Genomic DNA, 21,968 nt, shown 5'->3' with positions numbered 1-21,968 from the left:
AGAGGTGGTGTCTAATCCGTGCTGGGGTGGGCGTGGCCCTGGCGCAGCATCTTCTGTATCAGTTGTCCTTTACAGGGACCACGTGAACACAGGGACCTGGCTTTGAAATGAGTGGCAGGGGAGGGCCTGGAGACCAGAAAGTTCTTAGAGTCTGGGTATGTGCTGTCATCTGGGGAGCAGAGAGGTCCTGGGGCTGTCACATTCTAACAGGGTCTCCAGACCCAGGATTTGCTCCGCAGCTTCCTGCATCCACCGAGTGTTGTGATTGCAGGTGTGTACAGGGTAGGCAGTGTGTACCACCCGGGTACAGGGTAAGCTGTCAGTTAAGACAGGACTCTGGGGCCTTGAAATCAGGCTGAAGCCTGGAATGGAAAAGCAGTCCTGACTCTCACAGAAAGGAAAGGAGAGGATAAGAAAGACAAGGGAGGGTGTAGAAGAGGAGGGGAGGTGATGGAGGGTCACATATCGCTAGCTGTTAGGCACTGGGAGCCTGGGGATATACAGCGGGGAAAGGATTTGTCTCAGGAGCAGGGAGAGAGGAGGGTCTTGCTTCTCTGCCTGCTAGATTGCTTCTGTTAATTGGAAGACTGGGCACACCCTTCCCCCATTCCTTGGGCAGTGCTGACTCAGCATCTGAAAGGGCAGACCACCTCTGGGGGTCAAAGGCCATGTTATTCAGGCCCCTCCTCCAAGTGACTAGGCATCGACAATAAGAAATAGAAGGACAGTTACATTTTTTTGGCCATCCACCCATGCCTGTCGCCTAGTGGCATGCATTCTTCCGCCTCTCATCCCTCTGCTTCCTCTTTCTTCAGGGTCTCGTACTCCAAGGCTGTCCTCAGACTTGCTACCTAACCCAATAATAACCTAGAACCCAGGCCCTCAGGCCTCCGTCTCCCAAGTGCTGGGATCACAAGCCTGTGCCCTCATTCCCAGCTTTAGGGCGGTTCTTTCTGTTGTCTAGCCGTGGGCCACATTGGCTCTGACTTGGTTTTCTCACCTTGAAGAGTCCAAGACACTGTAATTATCAATACTTTGGTTTTATTTTAAAACGGTGAAAAGAAAAATAAATATATTTAAAGACTAAGAAAACAGTACTGGGAGTTTTGGAAAGGTACAGCCAGAACGGAGACCAGGAAGATGGGAAGGAACAACCGAAGAGGAAAAAGTTAAGAAAATGGGAATGGGATTAAGTAGTAGGAAGAGTGGGGTGTCTTAGCTCCTGTGGTCTCGGACTGGTGAACCAGGGGCCTGGGATCTATACTCCCTGCAGTTTGCAAACCAGGCCCTCTCCAGTTCTGGCTGTGATGTCTGGGACCTCCTCCAGCCTCACCCATCTCTGGCTCCCAGGCCGGACGCGGCATTAGCGGATCTGTGTGTACGTGAATTAGCACCTGGTTCCCCTGACTGCACCCAAGGCTTCATCAGGTGTGGCCCCTAAGGCCTCTTCGTAGCTGTGGATCCCACCTAGTGGCTGCCCGTCATTAATGCCCCATGTCCTCCATTCCCACACGGCCCCAGACGCCAAGCACGAAGCTCTCGATGTCACACTCGTTGGTGCCACGCACGATTCGGAAGTGGCCCCTCTCACCCCACCATGGGCCCCATGAGTTGGCAGCAGTCTGGAAGTGAAAAGGAGAGAGACATGAGGCCAGGGATGGGCCAGGGCCTAGGAGGGCAGGGGATGTGGAGCTCAGCTTTGCACCAGGGACTCACCCAGTATTTGATCCTCCTCCCGTCTGGCATCGTCTCCTCTCCCCACCTAGTGGCAAAGCAAGAAGGAGGGGGTGCTGATTGCACCAGGTCCCAGCACCCGAACAAAGCACCCCTCACCCACCCCTGTGGCTTCTGAAATCTGAATGCAGCGGGCACTTGAGCGTCCACCCTTCTTTGCACAGCCTCCGTCACTCCGAGTTGGCCAGAGTCGGGACAAGTGGTAAACAACCCTTGAGGGTTTTCTTGGTTTTGTTTGTTTGGTGGGTTCGTTGTTGTTTTTGTTGTTTTGTTTTTTGAGACAAGGTCTCACATAGCCCAGACTGGACCTGAAGTTGCTATGTAAAGACTAAACCCCGGTTCTTCTGCCACCGTCTCCCCAATGCTGGGATTAAGGTGTTTTTCCCCACCCTTGCATTCTCACCTCTATTTCAAGGGGGCGCTGTTCACTGTTCCCAGGCACCCTTCAGAGCTCCCCACTGTCCACGCACCCCTGCAACCACCCCTCCTCTCTGTGTCGGTTCTCTGGCAATAGGACGAGGGGAGGGGCAGCCTCAGCTCCGCAGAAAACACCAAGAGTTCCAAAGAATTCCCAGTGTAAAACCCGCTGCTCCTAGTCCTGTGTGCGCACAGGAACCTCACCCTGTGATATTTTTTTTTTTTTTTTTTTTTTTTGGTGTTTCGAGACAGGGTTTCTCTGTAGCTTTGGTGCCCGTCCCGGAACTAGCTCTTGTAGACCAGGCTGGCCTCGAACTCCCAGAGATCCTCCTATCTCTGCCTCCCGAGTGCTGGGATTAAAGGCATGCGCCACCACCGTCCGGCTCACCCTGTGATCTTGACCGAGTGAGTCCCATGTCTGCGGTACCGCTCCGGCCTCCCCTGGCTTACAGGTGTGTGACTGTAGATGCCGCTCTGGTACAAGAAGAAATCCTCATGTACTTCCATGAGCGCTGTGGGCAGAGACAGGGAGGGCGCCTGGCCCATTAGTACAGGTTCTGATGCTGAGACACTGGGACCTCATGTTAGAGACTGATTTTTCCAGGAGCTTCCTGCAAGGAAGGGGGAATGGACCCTCTTCCACTCCTGTTCCACTGCACCCAGCGCCTAAAGCTGTAGGTCCTGTGCCCAGCCTCCCGCAGGAAGCTCCTGAACCAGGGACAGGCTAGGGATGTTTACCTTGAACGGGGCCGTTCTCCATTAACTCCTTCATGATCTCCTTCTCCTGGGGAAGGAGGTCCATCAAGGTAAGATTTAGCCGGCCAAACCCCCCAACTCTTGCTTCTGCCCCCTCCCCATGTTTATTTTAGACGTACATCGGAGCCCAGGCGGTAGGCAGGGGTGACCTGGTAGATGTCATTGGAATCAACCTGACTATTGGGGCAACGGGAAGTGGCCTGGCGCTTGCCCCGGCCCATTGCGCGACTGTGCATCATACAGCGAGGAGTGGTACTGGCTTCGTTCTGCTCACGGCCGGCGAATGGGTAACAGTTGTCAGACACCACCCTGAAGAAGGGAGCGAAGGCCGTGATGCCTGACACCCGAAAGCCCAGGCTCTTCAGGGTGCCTCGTCTTCTTCCAGCCCACAGACCCTTGTTGCATACCCTCGGCGCCGCAGGAACCACCAAGCGCCATCAAGACGCCCACCTCGGCAGCCCCGCTGGTGGTGGGTATCACAGGACAACAGGTTCTGCGGTGACAGGATGGGCGTCATGTGTCCCAGAGAATGGATGGAGACCCGGTCCGATGCAACAGCTAGTGGGAGAGGTAAAAGGTGCTGTCAGAGGCGGGGCTATGGCCCTCCTCTCTGGTACTAGCTCCTCCCCCTAGACACACCTGCTGTCGAGAAAGCCCAGGAGCCTGCGCAGTTGCCCTGGTCCAGTGGCTCATGGATCAGGTTGGGCCACTTCTCAGAAGCCTCAAAGGCCGTGGGTAGTGCTTCCCCTTGGCCCGGCACCATCTGTAAGACAATAGTGATGACACTTGCTTCCTAGCATTCCTTGTTGTCCCTGGAGCCCAGGCTTTGGGGGACGCTGAAAGTCCAGAGCCTCCAGCAGTTGGTTCTGGAGCTGTCCTGGGGTGCGGGGAGGGAGCCAGTTACTTCCAACTTGACCTTGAGTGGGGTCCCCCAAAGATCACACAGGGGTAATGAGGCCTACTCAGCAAATGAGTCACCAAGGCCAGCCAGCAGCAGGGACGCCTAGGCCAGGGCCACCAGCTCCTGCTCTCAGCTCCTGCCACTCTCTCTGTACCTTCTGGTGAGCCACACCCTCCTTCCTGCCACGGCAGTGGCCTTCAAGCCCCAAAGGACTGGAGCGGGAAGAAACAGTAAAGTCCCGTGATCAGGCAGGTCGCCAAGACAAACAGCAGAAAACAGCAAGCAGCCCCAGGGAGAAAGGCAGGGCCAGAGGCTGGTCACCCTGGCCTTGAGTAGAAGTCCCCAGCCTCTCTACGTCTTCTTTGAGGGACAGCACAAGCCCCACCCAAGCCTGCTGCACGAAGTCTTCCCCCCTCTTTGACTGGTGAGAAAACAGAAGCCCCCTCCTCCCTGGGGGCTTCACTGAGTCGGCATTTTTTCCGAGAATTGTTGCTTCTGGCCAGAGCTGGAAGACTGTCTGTCCCTCGTTTCCTAAAATACCAAGGTGACCCCTGACCCTTTGGGTCTTGACCCAGCTGTACTGGGACCAACAGCATTTTTCCCAGGCTGAGGAAGGCGGGAGGGGCTGCCACCAGAAGTAGGTTTAGAAGCTAACCGCAACACTGCCAGAGAAGGCACCTATATGCCCCGGGACATACAGCCTCGTCCTAGGGGATAGCCCCTTGGCAGAGCAAGATAAGCCACATCATCCATGATGTGCTAAGCCACCGGGAGAAAGATGGTGAGGATGTGCACAAGGGCGGACTTACATAAATCTCATTCATATTCATGACGGAGGAAGATGGGCGGATTGTGCCCAGGCGGTAGCGAATGCCCTCGTCTAGGGTCATGCCCCAGAAGGCACTATGGTTCCCAGCCTGCCACCTGGAGGAGAGAAGGTAAAGAGAAGTAACAGACCTAGCAAGGCCAGAAGCCCTGGGGCTAACGCATGATGGCTACAAGGCACAGAGAAGTAAAATCCAGTGTGTGTGCGCCTAGCACAGTGACCATGTCTAAGGATCATGTATGTGGACATGCATGTGCACTCCTGAGCCCACCATTGCCGTGCCCAGAGCCTCTCACCCGTAGTTGCCCCGATTGATGGCATTAATCATGTCTGGGTCCACGAGACATGGGTCCTGGTCACACTCCCACTGCCCTTTCTCCTGGCAGGTGCTGATAAGAAAGAAAGACAGACAGAAAGGAAGAAATTATTTGTAGGGCTGGGGGCCCCTGAGGAACCTTGGAGGTTCACATGGGTGTGGAATTCTATACCAGAAACTATACTATAGTCAAGCCCCTGTTTTTTCGACAGGGATTCTCTGTGTAGTCCTGGCCATTCTGTAATTCATTAGACCAGGCTGGCCTCAAACTCAGAGATCCACCTGCCTTTGTCTCCCGAGTGCTGGGATTAAAGGCATGCGCCACCACCATCTAGCAAGTTTACAGCTCTTCAGTTCATCCCCACTGCCCCGGATCTCAGTGCTCCTCAGCATCACCTGTATGGAGATGCAGCACAGGTTCTGTTGAATGTGGGTCAGAGTGAGTTCCAGCTCCTGTGACTTCCTGCATCTCAGACTCAAAACCTGGAGTCACCTTTGACCCCTCACGTCTGATCCAGCCACGCCTTAACACAAACTCAGGGTAAAGACTTTGCCTCAGTCTCTCCGCGGCCACCTCCGTCCCATCACCTTTCACCTAATCACTGCTGCTGTCTCCTTGTCCTGGTCTCTGGCCTCCACCCTACGCCGCCCATGTCCCCAAAGTATATTTTTAAATTGGTGGCCACAGCCATCCTGTTAAGCCAGTCCTCTGTTAACAATCCTCCACTGGCTTCACATCGTGGAATAAGAGCCAAAGTCCTTCACCGTGACAAAGCCTTATGTGATCTGTTTTTCCGTTCTGTCTGACCCTTACTCCTCCCAGACCTGGACTCTAGCCACAGTGGTTGTTCATACCTGCCAAACTCCTGCCCGGTGCCTTTGAGCTGCTCCTCCAACCACATCTTCCACGTCTCCCTCTCATTTTCTCCAATTCCTCATTCAAATGTCACCTCTCAGAGAAGCTTTCTCTGGTCGTCCTATCTCCGCCCACTTCCTTGACTGGCAGAGTCCCTTAGCCACCAACACCTAGTGTCCTACTGGTGTTTATACTGCTTTCCTTTTTCCTTGTTTTCTGGCAGCCTTGACCAGGTAGCTGAAGTTGGCCTTGAACTCACTGTGTAGCCCAAGAATGGTCTTGAACTTCTGATCCCCCTGCCTCTGTACCACCCATGCCAACTTTTACGTGGTGCTGAGGATTGAACCTAGGGTTTCTTACCTGCTAGGCCAGCACTCTGTCAACTGACCCATATTCCCAGTCTACTTATCCCTGTCCCCTCACAGACTCTAGGGACACTTCAGGAGTTAGGAGAAAAAAAAAAAAAAACAAGAGCATGGTGAGCATCCAGCACGTACTGTTTTTATTGTCCTTAGGACTGAACCCAAGGCCTTATGGATGTTAAGTAAATGCTCTTCCCTGGGCCACACCCTTGGCCCTCTTCGACTCTATTTTGAGACAGGGTGTCACTAAGTTATGCAGGCTGGCCTTGAATTTACTCCGGAGTTCTGGCTACCTTTGGACTTGGTATCCTCCTGCCTCAGCATCCAGCATGGCTGGAACTGTCAACCTGCATCCTAGCCAATATCTGTTGGGTCAATGAATGACTTGAGGTGGCACAGCCAAGTGGCTAAGAAAGTAGACATTAGAGTTTAACTCCTGAGTTTGGATGCTACTAGCCGGTTTTGTGGCCTTGGAAAGGTTGCTTAAAAGCCCCACCCCCTCTATCTATCTTTCCTATCTGTAAAGTGAGGACAATACACTTAGTGCCACTTTCCAGGGATTTCCAGGCCTCGGAAGGGCTTGACCCATTGTGGGCACTTTGGGCTATTGTTCATGCTTCAGAAACCCTGGGCCCCTCTTCTCCTGCTCATGTCCAACTGGCCACACCTCGGGATGCATAATAGCATCTCAGATTAAAGCCACCCGGCCTTCCCCTGGTCTGCCCCTCCCACCGTCCTCATCTGAGAACATGGCACCCAGCTGTTGTCGAGCGCCAGGGTCAGTGGTGAACCTTCCATGTCCCCTGTCAGAGCATGCCAAAGACACACATCCTGAACCCACCTTCCTGCCCTTCCTCCTCTGCTGCCACCCCCACTCCAGGTCAACTCTCTCAGCCGTCCCTGCCCCAGATGTTCTGAGGCCAGACAGATCCACGAGCAATGCTGGTTAGACTGGAGGTCTATAAGGAACTTTCTTTAGGCACGCAGACGCTGGGACACGGCTGAGCCTTCTCCAGTCTCTGCTGCTTGACAGTCCCACCAAGAAGACCTTATCCTACCTCCTGCCTTCCCCTAAGTGGTGCCTCCTCCCTCCCCCATGTATAGGTCCCTTGTTTGTCCTCTGCTCACGCCATCAGAGAGCCCCGAGCAGCCCTCCTTTCATCCATGCTCCCCTCCCCACTCTAAGCCAGGATCCCCCTCATCCTCTCTCCCTGTAGAACACCTATAGCAGCTTGTCATAACATTTGTGTGGTTTTTTTTTTCTTTTCCATGTCCTTCACTACGAAACTACAAGTTCCCATGGGTCCAGACTTGCGCCTGTCTCCTTCCAGCTGGCCCTCCTGGACCCAACACGGTGCCTACGACACAGTGGGTCTTCAGTAATTAGGCATCAGCTGGAGGCTTGAATTCTAGGCATTCTACGAAGCTTTTACAAGCTCATAACTCTGCTATTACAAGATTCTAAACAGCCTCCTTCCAGGCAACCCAGGGCACCCGCCTCCAATGCCACCTTATAAGGAGCCTCCAGGGGAGCCAAGCCCCAATATGGCTGGCTCTCTAGCCCTGGAGCCAGCGGGCGGTGCTCTAGAGAGCCAGAGGGACCTGCGGGGGTAGGGAGGCCCCTTCTTCTACCTTCTTCAACAGCTCTTGGGCCCTTCAGAAGCATCCCTGCTGGAGATGTCCAGCCTGGAAGGTACACAGACAGTCTTCCACTCTCAAGTGGGATTCGGCCACCAGGACCTGTGTCCTGAAGAGGTCAGCCAATGCTTTCCTGTCCCCATCTCTTGAGCCCCAGGGCTGTGCAGGTCTAGACAAGACTGGTAGCAACAGGTCCCAGCATTCCAGAGGGGCCTGGGACAGCAGTGAAAAACGTTAACCCCTTGGCAGCCACCCTATCAGAACAGCAGAATTCTGCAGATACGCCCCGCCCTTCTGAGCACACACACACCCTTCCCTCACCCAGACACCCGCCAACACCCACGCACACATGCACACAAGGTCCCCATTCCCACAGTGACCCTGGCACCCCTCACCAGTGAGGCAAAGGCAAGAGCTAGGCGCAGTGCATTCCGAAAAGTTTCCTTCTCCCTGGAGCCTCCCAGGCCAGGCAGAGGGAGGGGCGGGGCAAACTCAGGGCAGTGGAGACCCCATGGTTTCCAGTAAGGCCTCCATGTTCCCCACCTGCTCTCCTTCCCAGCTCAGACCAAGGATAGGATACCCATGACCCTTTCCTCCTGCTGCTAAGAACAGGGGTTTAAGGGTGGGGAGAGGGCACATTCCAGGGAAGGCCCTGCGGCAGGCCACTGGCTGGTGGCCAGCTCAGTCATCCCTGACCCTCATCCCACCCAGGACAGCGGATGCTGCATCAGAGGTTTCCTTCCTGGCGTCCCCTTCTTGGACTCTCCCGTGACAGCAGGACAAGCTGGGAGGGAAGCCAGCCCAAACCAGGAGGGGTGGAGGGAAAAGTCCTGGCTTAGGTGTGGCACCCAGCCAGACCACCATGGCTGACCACTCCTAGGCTTGTGACTAGAATTCCATTATATGAGATGGTGTGGTCAGTTTGAGAGTTTCCATATCACGGACGCGGACACTGAGGCCACACCACAAAAAGGACATCCTCGGGAATGGGCGACAGGGTTTGGCACCCGGCCTGCTGGCCACGTGGCACTAAAAGTGAGCCCACCCCAGTCTCTCATACTCACCACCGATTGCAGTTGTCCCAGTAGGTTCCGAAGACTGGGTAGATGCGGCCCCCATGCATGCATCCTACAGGAGGGAGAGAAGTCGAGCTGAGATGACCGGGTCCTCGAGGCCAGGTTGCCCAACACCTGCCCAGCTCATCTTAATCACACGCCAATCCCAGCTCTCACTGACTCTAAGGAGAAACTGTATCTTGGGATCTCTGCAGGCCCCCACACCAACTGCCACATCGGAGCGGTTCAGGAACTCCGGTTTGGGCCCAATGTTTCACCTGGATGCCAGCCATGGCATTCCTGGTACCCTTTGTCACTCAAATGAGTTGGAACTTGCAGTTGGGGCATGGAAGGAGCTTGAGGAAAGAAACTGAAGCCCAGGGAAGGCAAGCAACTCCCTTAAGATAGCACAGCATTTTGCTACAGCAACTCAGACATGGGTTCACCTTAGCCGGAACCCCCCACCGCCTGCAGGCTGTGGGAAGGACTTTCTTGATTCTCCTCTTGGAGCAGGGTGGTGCAGGGAAAGATCACGTTCAGGGGAAGCGCACGTGCAGGCAGGCGAGGGCAGGAGCAGATTTAGTCACCCACTAGCATGGCCAATCTCAGAGGAGCAGAATCCTAACTAAGGTAAAAATCGCCTGGCTGAGACAACCTGGCCACCCCTGTGTGCTCTATCAGCCCCAGGGTGAGTCAGCAGGCGGGGCAGCCGCCTTCCCTGTACTGACTAGGAGATAGGGCTCAAGCCTGCCTGCCCTGCCTGCCCTAGGGCCACCTTAGTCCTAACAGGATCTTCTCTTTCAGAGTTGCTTGAGCCAAGTAAGACCACAGGAGGGAATAAATAGGGTGAGGATTTTTATTCCTACGTTTTTCAAAGCCGGGAAATGTCCATTATCTGCCTTGTTCCTGAGCTTGCTGAGACTGCAGCTGACAAGGTGTCCACCCTCTTGGCTACCTGAGTGCCCACCTTGGACGGGAGGGAAGGGGGGTGGCACCCCGAGGCAGAAGTCCCAGAAGTCAGGGCAGCAGTCTGAGACGGTGCGGTTGCAGAAGAGGTCACAGTAACAGGTGGCTCCCAGGTAGGGCAAGGCACACTCGTCAGCTCGGCCACGACAGCACAAGTCCCGCTCTTGGCAGTACCGGCCACCAGCGTCCCGGATGCCCCGCAGGTGCAGTCCTGGCGCCAACTCCCTTCGCCAGCGGCTCCGTCTGGCTTCCAGGGCAGCCTGGCCAGCCAGCAGCAGCAACAGCAGCCCCAGCCGACATCCCCACATGGTGCCTCCTGGCCGGGGAAGGACAGAGGTCAGGGGACAGAGGTGTTGGGCTCTGGAGACTCCCTTACACACGTCAAGAGTGGGTCTCCCTACACGTGTCCTGGAACCTTCCCAGGAGGCTCAGCGAAGCGAAACGTCGGACCTTGATTCCCGAGTCCCGGGGAAGAACTCAGTACTGGGCGTCAATCTGCTCATGGGGACAGGGGACATGTGAGAAATGGGCCCCCTCCCTGGCCCACCTAGGGACTGTCAAGGGCAAAGAAATGGAAACTGTGACGTTCCCAATACCCATTCTTCTCCCCTGCCCTTGGTCCCTCTACCCCTCTAACGTATTTGACTTCGATTCTTGGCTCTGTGTCTTCCTAGTCCCCCTCCAGCCACCTCCTGATGTGTCCTGTCATATCTTCGATCCTCTGTGCCCCTCTGACCCTCTCTTTTTGTGCCTCTCCACCCTGAGTCCTGCTCGCGCGGCGTGCCCCCTCCTCCCTGTTCCTTCTCTCTATGCCCTCTGCCCTCTGAACAGGGAGAGTCCCTACCTGGTGAGGGGTGTGGGCTGGACCCAGGCTGCCCTGCGCGCCTCCGCCTCCAAGCTCGAGACTGCCAGACCGAGTCAAGTGAGGAGCGCAGGGCGGGACGCTTTTTGTACCGCCCTGCCCGCAGCACCCGCCCCAAGCAGGGACTGCGGGAGGGCGGGGCCGTTGGTCGGCACCTGAAGTAGCCCGTAGCTCCCGACTAGGGTCTCGAAGGGAGGGCTGGTTAAGGACCGTGAGCACCTGTTTGTCTTCCCTTGGGGAGGGGAGGGGTCTCTTGTCAGGGGAAGACTTTCCTTAAGGAGCAGGACTGCAACTCAGGAGAGAAAGGATTGTGGACTGATACTAGGAAGGACTTTCCAGCCCATTTTAGGAGGCCGACGAGGTGTGCGAAGGGGAGCTAAGAAGCTAGTGAGATCAGAGTCTAGGATTTGATAGGGACTGAGAGCTAGGGGCAAAATTCTCTAAGCCAACCCCCAGGCCCTTCCGGATGAAAAATAGCCGCGCACATCCTTGTCCCAGTGACCCTGGGCTGGGGGCCACTCCGAGCCACGGCAGCTCCCAGGAATGACAGGAATTTCCAGTGGATGATTCTGGAAACTGCCTAGGTTCAGGGCACTTAGCAGCTCCTCCCCAGGAGGTGGTGCTCCGCGGAGGCTGAGTGTACCCAGCCGCCCCTTGTGGGGTCTGCCCTCCCCAGTGTGGTGGGCACCTTGCCCAGCACCGCCTCCTCCGCCAGGCCTAAGGGCATCCTTCTTGGCACGGGGCGCCTTGAAGGGCCCCACATCAAGAGCCCTGGCAGCTGGGGCCCCCTGCAGAGCCCCCTTCCGTTTCTGGCCTAACCTTTGCCTTGCCCTCACACAATGGGGCTTCTGTCCCTTGAGGCCTTCCGGCTGTCACTTTGTGCCTCCCCATTGTGCAAGCTCCCTCTTCCAACAGGTTGGGCCCAGGGCCAGAAGACTCACTCGGTGGAGGAAGGACACCACACCTGGACAGTTGTCCCATCCTGCTCAGGGGCAAGCAGGAGTATCAGGATTCCCTTAGTGCTCCTGGGCAACTCTGTCCTCTCTGTTCCCTCCCCTCAGCTGTTACCTCTGCGGAGGGCGAGAGAGCAGCACAAGGGGGTACTTGTGGCTGAATCACCCCCTGCTGCGGGCACATTGGTGCTGTGCCCTGATGTCTAGGGTACAGAAACACCCAACGCATGGACAGGACCTGAGAGGACAAAGCCTAAAAGATGAACTGAGGCTCAAGAGAACAGACTCGGGCTGGGATGTAGCTTCCTTGGGAAGAGTGCTCGTTCAGCATGCAGGAAGGCCTGGGTTCAAGCCCAGCAGCATATAAAAAGCATGAGGCTGGTGGGATGGCTCAGTGGGTGAAGGTGCTTGCGACCAAGTCTGATAGCCTGAGTTCAGCCCCTGGAATCTAGGCAGTGGAAGGAGAGAATAGATTCCACAAAGTTGCCGTCATACTTCTAATGCATAGAGACTGCCCACGCGAGCATGCATGGCAACAAGGCTGTGTACGCATGCTTGTGCACGTTTGTGTGCCCGCATACACACACACACACAATAAATACTTGTTCTGTGGCACATGTCTGTATTCCCAGCACTCAGGAGGTGAGGCAGAAGGATCAGAAGTTCAGGTTTGGAGCCAGTTCAAGGCCACTCTGGAGATGGGGGCTGGAGGCACACGCGAGCACAGACTTATCCAAGGTCACATAGCCGGAACACAGGCTCCCTAGTGCTCTGCCAACACTGTCTCCCCAGGCATCCTTAGTCACCATGACAGGTCTCAACACCCTGCTGGGTGGGAAGCCCCCTTTCCTGTTTGCTCTCCGTCCATCTTACTGCAAGGCAGGTTCCGCAGAACCAGCGGACATCATGTCCCCTGGGAGGAGGCTAGCTTCACCCGAACCCAGGCCTGGGTACCTACTTTCATGGGTCAGGCTCACAGTTCTGAGACTGGGAGCCACAGCATTGGGTCTATCTTTGCCCAAGAGTACCCCTTCCCTGTAAACTGCTGCATGACTGTGACGTGTGTGTGTGTGTGTACCTGGATCTTTTGACTCTCTGCCAGTTCTTGTCTATCTGGGTCTACCAATTTACCTGCTTGCCCCATAGCTGTGTGGACAGTGTGTGGCCCTGTGTCTATCCTGGGTCTGTCTGTCCGTGTGCCCAGTGTAAGCTGCTGCTGCTTCAGTGTGGTTGAAAGCCCCTTTGCTTGTGAACACCTGTCTGCTAGTGCCTGTGGATTAGCTGGGTCTGTCTGGAGTTTGGCTGTTTGGCTGTCTGTGTCCGTCTGTGCACAGGAGACAGGAACTTGGAGCAGGGAGGAGAGCAGACCGGATCTCCCCTCCACCCCTCATCCCTGTCATCACAGAGTTTGGCTCTGAGCCCACCTCAGTGGAATCTCATGACTCACTCACTAGATTCCTTGGCTAAGAAGCAGAGGAAAAGGGCAGAGCCTGGGGGTGCCAGACACCCCACTTTCCTTTTCCAAGGAACCATCCACCCTCCTGACTCACTCTCTAAGTTTTGCTCAGAATGGAACCTTGTCCTAGAGGCTGGGATAGGGCAGCGTGCAAGGGACACCAGCAAAGTCCCTTCTGTTGCCCTCTGGTCTTCCCAGGAGGCAGAGGGCCTGAGATTCTGTAGTGACTCTGTCCTCCTGCTCATGGGACCCTAAGTAGGCTGTCCCTCTCTGGGTCCTGGTTTTCTACCTATTACCACAACTTCCCAGAAGTTTTCTTGAACTTGCTTTTTTTCTGCAGGAGAGGGGAAGCCACAGGGTGACAACATGTCTAAGGACCCACAGCAGAGGCCTGGCCTCCTTTGGTTTCCATAGAGACACCAAACTTCTCCCTACTGCTCCTAGAGTCCAGGGCCTATTCTCTAGGAGTTGAGCTGGGCAGCCACGCCCCACTAGGTCTCTGGACTTGAGCAGCCCAGACAGCACTCCAGCCAAGGCTAAGTAGGTTTCTCTATGCCCCCTGGTCACTTGGACAAGTCCAGGGCTTCAAGCAATGATGCTGGAGACTGAGTCATAAGTCTGAGCCAGGTGCAGTGTCACAGAGTGTTGGGGTCTACTGTGGTGCGCTGAGCTTTCCTGAAGTGTGCTAATTGTCACGGCGCACGGCTGTGTTTCTAACGCTCGCCTGGAGTTCAGCTGGTAGAGTACTTGCCTCGTGAGCACAAAGTCCTGGGCTGGACCCCTAGCACTGTATAAACTGGTGGGTGGCACCTGCCAGCAGGGTTTGGGATGGGGAGGTAGAGGATTGAGGGGTAGAGGAGGGAGGTTTAGGAATTCAAGATTGTCCTGAGCTACATAGAAAGTTTAGGGACAGCCTGGGCTACTTGAGACCATTTCAGAAGAAAAAAAAATATTCCTCAAGGCCTAGTGGTGCACAGTAAGTGTAGTGGGACACGACGGTCCTGGGGATGACATACTGACCCTGAGGGACCACGTTGTATCATGCCATGTCATACTGGTTTTGGTGGCAGGCTTTTGTGCCGACTTGACAAAAGCTAGAGTCTTCCAGGAGAAGCCCAAAGTGAGAAAATGCCTCCGTAAGATCAGGCTGTAGGCAAGCGTGTAGAGCATTTTCTTAATTAGTGATTGATGGGGAGGGGCCAGCCCATTGTGGGTGGGGCCACCCCTTGGCTGGTGTCCTGGGCTGTATAAGAAATCAGGCTGAGCAAGCCATGGAGGAGCAAGCCAGTAAGCAGCGCTCTTCCACGGCCTCTGGATCAGCTCCTGCCACCAGGCTCCTGCTACTGAGTTCCTGTCCTAACTGCCTTCCATGACAGTGACTTGGAAGCATAAGTGGAACAAACCCTTTCCTCCACAAGTTGCTTTTGGTCATGGTGTTTCATCACAGCAATAAAAACCATAGCTAAGAACACTTGCGTCAGGTTTTTTATATTATTATTATTCATTCAACGAGTATTTGTTGAACTCCAACTATATATCAGGTTCTGCAGCAGGTAGGGAACATTGAGGATTGAGATGCACAAACCCAGGTCCTACTGTGAAGTCCTGAAGGGGATGGGCAGATAGACACAGAGACAGTCAATAAGCAGGCCAGATGTCGCAAACGCCAAGCAATGTGAAGCTCTGCATAAACCCTGGGGACCTGGAGTCATACAGGTCACTGTGATCTCAGAGGTCAGGCAGTGTCTGAGCTGTGACGTCTGCAGGAGGAGAGTCTGCACACAGGCCTCGGGTGGGGACAGGTATTCCAGGGTACCAGATGCTCAGGAGCAAAAGTCCTGAGGCTGCCCGCAGCTGAGTGTGCTGGAGCAGGAGGGCCACCATGGGCTGGGACAGATGAGCTGTGATGAGCCTGGCTGTAGAAAGGAGCTGGGATTGTCTGCTGCAGCTGAGGAGACTTAAGTCTGAGCAAAGCCCAAGGTGATTGACGGTACACACCTGCAATCCTAGTACTCGGGAGGTAGAGGCAGGGGGAATGTAAGTTTGAGACCAGCCTGGGCTACCTAGGGAGAACCCACCAACTAATATTAATTAATTAGTCTGGTTTAAACACATAGAGGTTCTCGCTGATGTTCAGTAGAGAACAGGCTGTCACGGGCCAAGCATAGATTCTAAAAGGCTGCGTGGGAGGCAGTGGGGGAACCCAGGCTCCTGGTGCTGAGGCTGGAATGAGCCAGTGGTAGCGGCAATCAGAAGTGGAGCCTGTTTGTGGCATATCGTGGAGATGAAATTGACCAGACTTGCTGCAGAGCGGGATGCCAGGGACTAGAGAGAGTGGAAACCAGGCCTGGCTGCCAAAGCCCTGCTCTCCTGCCTACCGAGGGGCGGAGCCCCGTTGAATCTGAGTGGGCTCATGATAGCCTCTAGGAAGGGAGCCAGGATGACCTGTGGGGACTCATAGCCAGGATCAGAAGGGAGAAAGCAACCCCAGGCCTTGGGTTCTCCCATAGAAGGGGCTGGCAGAGAAGCCTGCTACCCAGGGGTCCCAGCTATTTGTGAGGCTGAGGCAGGAGGAAGGAAGATTTGAACCCAGAGTTCAAGCAGGTTCAACATAGTGTGATAGCATCTCAGAACCTCTGTCCGGGAGGAGGGAGTGGCCAGTGAGGTGTAGGAAACCCATACGTGTGAGTGTAGGGGGAGGGGGCACGCAGCCTGTCTATGGGAGGCCCTGGGTGCAGTTCCAGCACTGAGAAAGGAGAGAGATGAGTTGTGACCTGAGGCCAGATGGCCTTGGATTAGCCAACAAGGAAGTTGGAGCAAGTTGGCTGGGACAGCCTTACTAAGGCGGTGTGTGTGTGTGTGTGTGTGTGTAGGAGGGTACACCATCCCAGTGGATAGTAGGGCCAGTGACTTGGAGACCAGAAGCAGAGGCAATTTGTTGGCAAATTTTTATTGGACAGAAGCCAGAGAATTAGCACTGAATGGAAGGGCCTAGCAGGTCAAGCGAGGGTTTTGTCCAAATATGGGAGCTATAAAACCCAAACTGTGCTCCCATGCCTGTGATCCCAGCACTGGGGAGGTGGAAGTGGGAAGATCAAAATCTCAAGGTCATCCTCAGCAGTATATCACAAGTTCAGGGCCAACCCAGGCTACATGAGACCTTGTCTCAAAATGAAATAAAATAAAACCATGTTCTGTGCTAATGGAGAAGGCCTAGAAGAAGGAATTGGAGACACGGAGGAAAGGTTTACCAAGAAGGGAAGTGTGTGTGTGTGTGTGTGTGTGTGTGTGTGTGTGTGTGTGTGGTGGGGATGGTGATAATTGGGAATCAAGCCCAGGGCCTCTTGCATGCTGGGACTCTGGCCACTCAGGATGAGTGGCTGAAGCCGTTGACCGTGGCTTTGAAACGAAGTGACCCCAGTCTGTCAATAGCTAGCTATTCCACGGCATGCTATTCGTCCTTCTCCCCAGGCACCAAGGATGCATCTCTCTCTCTCTCTCTCTCTCTCTCTCTCTCTCTCTCTCTAATATCGTTAATGCTGTTTGTAGATGAGAAAGTCAAACCTGAGAAAGACTTTTGAACTTGCCCAAGGCCACCCATAGGTCCAGGACAAAGCAGGGGCTGGGGTCCGTGCCCCAGGAACCCCAACCACACGGCCTCTGCAGCAGCCAATCTTCAAAGGATTAGACCAGCTCTCACGCTGAGGATTGGGTTGCCACTTGTGGGCGGAAGCCAGGAGATGCAGAGAGAGGAAAGACAGCTTTTTCTCTTTATCATAGGTCTGTGCCAGGAGTGTTAGAAACCCACTGAGCCCTTAGGGCCCATGAGTGCTGACGTTGGCTTGCTGTGCAAAGACACCATGTCCCCACCTTCAGTCACATCTAGACTGTTAGTTCTTCAGACCCTGTGCCAGGAATTCTGGGACACTTGGAGGTGACGGCCCCCTCTCTTTTTCTTTGGTGGTAGCGGAGGTTGAACACAGGGTCGGTCTCCTGCATGCTAGACAAGTGCTCTCCACCGAGATGCACCTCTAGCCCTTTTTACTCCTTATACTGAGGCACAGCCTCACTAAGGTGCCCAGTCTGGCCTCGAACTCATGCTATAGCCAGAGCCAGCCCTGAACTTGTGATTCTCTTGCCTCGGCCTCCCAAGTAGCCAGACTTATCGACAACTCAACCTGGTCCTACTCCTCCTTCCCTAATTATCCACTGCCCTCAGCTGGACTCGCTTTCGCTGCAGCACAAAGTCCAGCATCAACTGCCTCATCCTTGCAGGCAAATCTCGGGGCTGATGCTTTCCAATGCCTGTTTACAGGAGCCCGTGGCTGAGGCTCCTCGGAGTTGGCACTATTCCAGTGCCTGTTTACAGGAGCGGTTCCACATCTCACTTACATTTCCGGGAAATCTCCGTTGTCCCAGCCAGAAAGATCAACAAACATATGAGTCCCGATAAGTGTAAGGGCTCCTCCCGGGCCGAGGATGTGGGTTACACTTTCCCTTTCATCCCTAATCACAACCCATAAGCCCCCAGTGGCAGGGTGCGCTCCCTGAAGCATCTCTTTTCTTCTCTTTGGAGAAAACATCGCATGTGACCTGAAGGACTGAGGGCTCTCAGAAGGACGCATCTCATCCTATCCCCTGACCTTATAGAATGTGACCTGAGTTGGGGAAAAGCCCTTTCTAGCTGGGTGTGGTGGTGCACACTTGGTAATTCTAGCCCTAGGGAGGTGGAGGCAGGGGAATCAGGAGTTCAAGCCTGGGGCTGCATGAAACCCTGTCTCAGAAAAGAGAAAAGAAAGAAAGGAAAGGAGAAAGGAAGAAGGCCCTACAGTTTTGTCATCTTAAATAGCCAAGCTGGTGGAATTTTAACAAGCCTGGGAAACTAACACAACGGTTCCCACTTCAGTGATGGACGAGACCTTAGATCTTGTGTGTCAACTGAGATGTGCCAAAATCAAGGCCAAGTAAAGAACAGACCAGCACAAAGCAGCCCACTGGAAATAAACTGGTTCAGACACCTCGAATCATCCCAAGGCCAGATGTTGAAGCCTGCACTCTGCACTCAGAAGGCTGAGACAGGAGACCTTGAGTTAGTGGCCAATCTGCACAGCAGACTCTCAAGAGAAAAAAAACACCTTGAAGCGGGGGCCCATGTACTCACTCACTCTGCAGTGACAGAGTATCATACAGATACTCCGGAGCCAGAGGAAGTCCTGTGCCTCAGTTTCTCCATGTGTAAATTCAGCGTCACCTTACTGAAAGGCTGTTACAGGGGCATATGGGCTTTTTAGCTCTAGGACACGGTTGGCAATATTGACTTAGCACAAATGCAAAACAGTGTCTACTGTTAGTACACTTATCCGAAGCTAAATAGCCAGGACCTCAGGAAAGTCCAACAGACTCCAGTGTGCTCCTGCTGAGCCCACCAGAGAAACAGCAGAAACTAGTATAGTTAGTGCTAAGCTCCTGCATCAGCGCCCACTAAAACCAGATTACACCAGTCAAAACAGGATTAGAGCAGTCAGTCTGGGATCCTCGCATGCTGCTCACACCCACGCAGGTCTCCCTGTGCTCTGTGCACATCAGCTTTCTGAACAGCCAGCAGCTCTGGCTCCCAGGGGTGGGCAGTGATGCCCAGGCGGAGAGGGGCGGAAGCTGCCTCGGAAGGTAGGCAGACAGACCCAGCAGTGTGATTGCTGCTAAGAGAAACACTCAGATTCCAATGTCTGCTCGAAGCTCCCATATCTGAACCCGACTTGACACAGCTAAACAAGAGACACGGGGTATGTGGGCCAGGATCCTGAGAGCTGGCTCAGCAGTGGAAGGCGCTTGTTCTCCAGCCTGACAGCCCGAGTTTGATCCCCGATTCCTGCAAGTTGTCCTCTGACCTCCACGTGTGCGCTGTGGCACATGTGTGCTCCCCAACACTCCCCACCCCCCACACACTAACACACAGGATAAACAAGTAAATGCAAAAACCAAAAATAAAAGGAGCATAGTAGAGCCTGGGAACATCCGTGTTTCATGGAACCCGCAGGCACTGTGCAGAGGGGACAGCCTCAAGGTCAGGAGCTGAGTGGCAGTGGTGGCAGGCGGCAGAGGGGCAGTGTCAATGGTGCCAGGCAGCAGGGGGCAGTGTCAGTGGTGGCAATAGTGGCAGGCTGTGGGCAGTGACAAAGGTTTGGCAGGCTGTGGGCGGCGGCAGCTGAGAGCTTGAGGCTGAAGGTGTTATACTCTTACAGACTTACTGACCGAAACAGTATAGAGACCTAGCCACCCCAGCAGTTCACGACTCTCCTACAAACCCCCATTGACACAATAACTCGTGTTACTCTCTGCCTCCCGGTGAGGCAGCCGGTGTGGAGGGGCCTGGCCAGGTAGCAGCCACCTTTCTGTGGCTGCCGTCAGACCCTGATAAAGTAGTGAGAGTTTCTAAATCCCCACATGGCTTCTTAGACATGGATGTGTCTGAGCAGAGAGGCATATCGCCCAAGGTCTGGCTGCACATCTGAGCCCTCAGTACTGGCCTGTCTGTGTTACTGCCGTGCCTCAGTGGGACTGAGCAACTTGCCTCCCCGCCACCATCAATGCCTCACAAACCCAGATCTGAAGTGAAGCAGCTCCTCTGCCCTCATGGCTTAGAGAGCGTGGACATCCAAGGGTTCATTAAGCTCAACCCTTGACTGCAATTGCAGGGGCTGGGAGGACAGGACCATGCTGAGCATCTCCCAGGGACACCGCAGCAGATTGAGCATTGCACACAGGTGATCTCATTTCTCCCTCAATTCCTGCTGAGATCTTAGGTATGATCCTCCCCATTTCACAGACAGGAATGCTGAGTCCCAGAGAGAAGACCTGTTCAGACACAGCTATTTGAGAAACAGGCCTTATCTCTGGAGCAGAATGCAGGGGGGGGGGGGAATGGAGGGGGGGCAGAGGTCAAGGGCTGGGTGCAGGAGCCCAGAATCAGCTTGCACATGAAAGGACGGGAGCAGTGTGGACCCAGGAAGGAACCGGAGGGAAACTCCCCACTGCTTCCTTGCACAGTGACTTTCAATTTTCCACCTGTGAGTGGAGGTTATTGTTCAAAAAGTATCTGTAAATGGGGCATGAAACTCAGGCCTGCAATCCTAGTGTGTGGATGGCTGAGATGGGAAGGGGTTCCTTGTTTTCAAGGCCAGTCTAAGCTACAGAATCACACACACACACACACACACACACACACACACACACACACACCAACACCCAGCGGCTGGAAAATGGCTCAGAAGTACAGGATCTAAGTTTGAATCTCCAGTACCATCTAAGGTCCATGTCTGTAACCCCAGTGGTGCGGCATGGGGTAGAGATAGGTAGAGCTTAGGGAAGGCAGCTTGCTGGCCAGCCAGTCTTCTGAAAAGGCAAACTCTGGGTTCAGTGAGAGACCCTGTCTCAAAAAATAAGAAACAGCTGAGGGAGGAATCAGCCTTTGGCCTCCACACTCACCTCTGAAGGGAAGCACCTGGACACAGGCAAACACATCACACAGAACAAAGAAAGCAAAACAAAAGCACAGTGGTACATGCCTATAACCACCCCACGCGGGAGACTGAGGCAAGGGATCTAGGAGTTCAAGTCCAGCCTTGGCTACCTAAGGAGCTTGAGACCCTGGCTCAACAACAACAACAACAACAAACTCAAAGCAAAAGTGTAACAGGAGCATGCCTTTAATCCCAGCACTCGGGAGGCAGAGGCAGGCGGATCTCTGTGAGTTCGAGACCAGCCTGGTCTACAGAGCTAGTTCCAGGACAGGCTCCAAAACCACAGAGAAACCCTGTCTCGAAAAACAAAACAAAACAAAAAAAAAAAGTGTAACAGACATGCAGTAAAAAACGTCTCCTTCTGCCTCTGGCTCACTTGCCTTCTTCTGACTCTTTGTCCCCACCTCCTGCTGGTCACCTCTTATTAGCATTCCTGTGCTCTTTCAGGGTTTGTTTATGTACCCTCAAAAGTGACTGTTGTGCTCATTGGTCTAGGGGTATGCTTCTCGCTTTGGGTGCTAACGTGCCTGCTTGCTTCTAGCACCCGTTTCCATAGAAAAGCTAGCAAGCAGCACCAAGCCGTACAGCGTCTCACTAGCAACACATCTGAGATTGTCATCAGCGAACCAGGGCTCCCTGGTTCCCTAACACCGTTTCATAACCTCCTGCTATACACGCTGAATTAATTCGTAGCTACCTCCCCAAGGGTGGGCATTTGAGTTGTTCCCATTAGTCTGGTGGTGTGCTGGAACCCACAGCCCAGCACTTGCTTCCCACGCTTTGCCCCAAAGCGGAGAGTGATTTTTATGCGGCTGGTGTTTGGAGACGGGCTCTGGAAGGGTAGCCGGCTCTGGCCTCAAGCTCACAGCGGTCCTCACTTCAGCGCTCTGTGCGCTGGGACTATATAGACGTGAGTCACCACATCTGACTCATTTGTTAATTTTAGAATCATAAGCGGTGCTACAACAAACCATTGTGCTCACACTGCTTCATACGCGAACAAGAATATTGTCGGGATAAATCCCCCAGCTGGACCAGAGGCACTGTATTGGTTTTCTATTGCTGCATAAATCCCCACCCCCATGCAGCACTTTAAGACAACCCTCAGAGTTTGGTACTTTTCCTGTACTGAAAAACCTTGTCGTGTGACTGGTCTGAGCAACACCAAGGGGCGTGCAAGGCTTAGTTCTCGTTTGGGGGCCCTGGAGGGCAGCAGCTGCCACCTCATTTCTGTGGCACACCCTGGAAGCACAGACCTGGGGTTCCTGATGTCGTCGTGGCTACCAGCCTGGAACTCCTAGAGTCCTCGCTCCCTTCAAAGACAAGTTGAAATCATCACAATGGCTCCTT

At 54.2% G+C, this 21,968-nt stretch overlaps 1 protein-coding gene across 4 annotated transcripts; it reads right to left on the bottom strand.

Moving 5' to 3' along the window:
- Positions 1-1,024: 1,024 nt before the first annotated feature.
- Tinagl1 (tubulointerstitial nephritis antigen like 1) lies at positions 1,025-10,790 on the bottom strand. Of its 4 annotated transcripts, none has more exons than XM_041652585.1 (12): positions 10,672-10,790; positions 9,817-10,143; positions 8,871-8,934; positions 4,931-5,023; positions 4,618-4,732; positions 3,547-3,670; positions 3,315-3,465; positions 3,027-3,216; positions 2,890-2,935; positions 2,540-2,663; positions 1,717-1,762; positions 1,025-1,622 (listed from the first exon to the last, which is right to left on the bottom strand). In XM_041652585.1, exons 2-12 carry the CDS (start codon positions 10,133-10,135, stop codon positions 1,485-1,487), a joined length of 1,410 nt encoding a protein of 469 aa, XP_041508519.1. In that variant the 5' UTR covers positions 10,136-10,143; positions 10,672-10,790; the 3' UTR covers positions 1,025-1,484. The 4 variants fall into 4 exon arrangements, with proteins under 4 accessions (XP_041508519.1, XP_041508521.1, XP_041508520.1 ...); XM_041652587.1 differs by having other exon boundaries at positions 9,829-10,143; XM_041652586.1 differs by having other exon boundaries at positions 9,817-10,322; positions 10,672-10,717.
- Between the last annotated feature and the right edge of the window lie 11,178 nt (positions 10,791-21,968).

Source organism: Microtus oregoni, unplaced genomic scaffold (genome assembly GCF_018167655.1).
Source record: "Microtus oregoni isolate MIOR12 unplaced genomic scaffold, Mior012 000005F_ref0000423, whole genome shotgun sequence".
In the NCBI taxonomy this organism is placed as follows: Eukaryota; Metazoa; Chordata; class Mammalia; order Rodentia; family Cricetidae; genus Microtus; species Microtus oregoni.
The sequence above is the reverse complement of the archived record's forward strand: the minus strand, read 5'-3'. Positions and strand labels throughout refer to the sequence as shown.